At 38.9% G+C, this 1,448-nt stretch overlaps 1 protein-coding gene across 1 annotated transcript; it reads left to right on the forward strand.

Moving 5' to 3' along the window:
• Nucleotides 1-233: 233 nt before the first annotated feature.
• Nucleotides 234-1,172, forward strand: LOC124888930. Its single transcript, XM_047400214.1, has 3 exons — nucleotides 234-626; nucleotides 768-896; nucleotides 990-1,172. Exons 1-3 carry the CDS (start codon nucleotides 234-236, stop codon nucleotides 1,170-1,172), a joined length of 705 nt encoding a protein of 234 aa, XP_047256170.1.
• Nucleotides 1,173-1,448: the final 276 nt, after the last annotated feature.

Below are 1,448 nucleotides of genomic sequence, written 5' to 3' on the forward strand. Positions count from 1 at the left end.
TAGTTGATGTTATATTAGAAGATACGGATGAAGCTAATATTGATAGTTCTGTAGAATCTGTAGGATCAGATAGGTTTATTCCAGATATTGTACCTGATCATCAGCAGACTGTTACATTTTAACAAAAGAAGGATAAGGAAAAGGAAGTTGTGGTTAAAACTTTTACAAAACCACCATCTCTTTTCCCTCAAAGACTGAAAAAGAAGACTGACGATATGAAGTTTAGTAGATTCATGTCTATGTTGAAGCAGCTGACTATAAATGTTCCTTTGGTTGAGGCATTAGGGCAAATGTCAAGGTATGCCAAATTCATGAAGGACCTTTTGATAAAGAAGAGAGCAGTAAGTTATGAACCAGTTGATAATCTCCATCATTGTAGTGCGATTGCTACAAGGTCATTAGTTCAGAAGAAGGCAGATCCGGGAGGCTTCACTATTCCTTGTACGGTGGGGTATTTTAATTTTGCCAAGGCCTTATGTGATCTCGAGGCTAGCGTTCATTTGATGCCGCTAGCTATTTATAAACAGTTGGTGTTGGGAGATCCTACTCTAACCAACATGTGGCTTTTAATGGCGAATAGGTTGTTAAAATGGCCTGTTGGGGTTCTGTATGTTGTATTAGTGAAGGTGGATACCTTTATTTTTCCTGCAGATTTTGTTATTTTGGATTCCGAGGTGGACTTCAAGGTGCCCATAATATTAGGTCGACCTTTCCTCGCAACCAAAAGTGTGCTTATTGATCTGCGAGCAAATGAGCTTTTATTCCAGATGAATGATGAAGTGGTTCATTTCAATGTATGTAAATCAATAAAGCAGCCCAAAGAAATGAATGTTTTCTCTATAGTTGATATTTATTATGAGGAAGAGCTGGAATTATGTTTGGAGGAGAAGTTTACAGTTGAGCCATAGGCTGATGTGCTCATAAACTTTGATCGTGAGGATATTGATGGGTACAAAGAAACTATCTGTGGTTTGATAGGAATGTGGTAGTATTCTTATGCCCTCAAGAAGCTGGATCTTGACCTTAAGAATCGGCCTTCACCACCGGTGAAGCCATCCATTAAGGAGCCACCAATGTTAGACTTGAAGAAGCTACCTAGTCATCTGTGGTTTGTGTTTTTTAGTAGTGGAAATACGCTACCAGTTATTATTGCCGCTGATCTCAGTGAATAAAAGATGGAAGCTGTCATCTCTATTCTTAAGAGATATAAGAGAGCTATTGGTTGGACTATTGCAAATATAATTGGTATCCCTCCTAGCATATGTATGCACAAGATTCAGTTAGAGAAAGACTGTGTACCCACTATTGAGCATCAGCGTCGCCTAAATCTACCTATACAAGAAGTAGTGAAGAAAGAAATCATCAAGTAGCTAGATGCAAGGGTGGTGTACCCAATCTCAGACAGTAAATGGGTGAGTCCTATACAGTATGTACACAAAAAAGGGGGC

This window comes from Capsicum annuum, chromosome 11, assembly GCF_002878395.1.
Source record: "Capsicum annuum cultivar UCD-10X-F1 chromosome 11, UCD10Xv1.1, whole genome shotgun sequence".
Classification (NCBI taxonomy): Eukaryota; Viridiplantae; Streptophyta; class Magnoliopsida; order Solanales; family Solanaceae; genus Capsicum; species Capsicum annuum.

Excerpts from the sequence above, each read along its gene's own strand:
- LOC124888930 (XM_047400214.1), top strand. The coding sequence starts at position 234 with ATGTCTATGTTGAAGCAGCTGACTATAAATGTTCCTTTGGTTGAGGCA. Across the intron at positions 627-767 it reads TGTATGTTGTATTAGTGAAG|ATGAATGATGAAGTGGTTCA; the intron begins GTGGATACCTTT and ends CTTTTATTCCAG. Across the intron at positions 897-989 it reads GTTTGGAGGAGAAGTTTACA|TATTCTTATGCCCTCAAGAA; the intron begins GTTGAGCCATAG and ends GGAATGTGGTAG.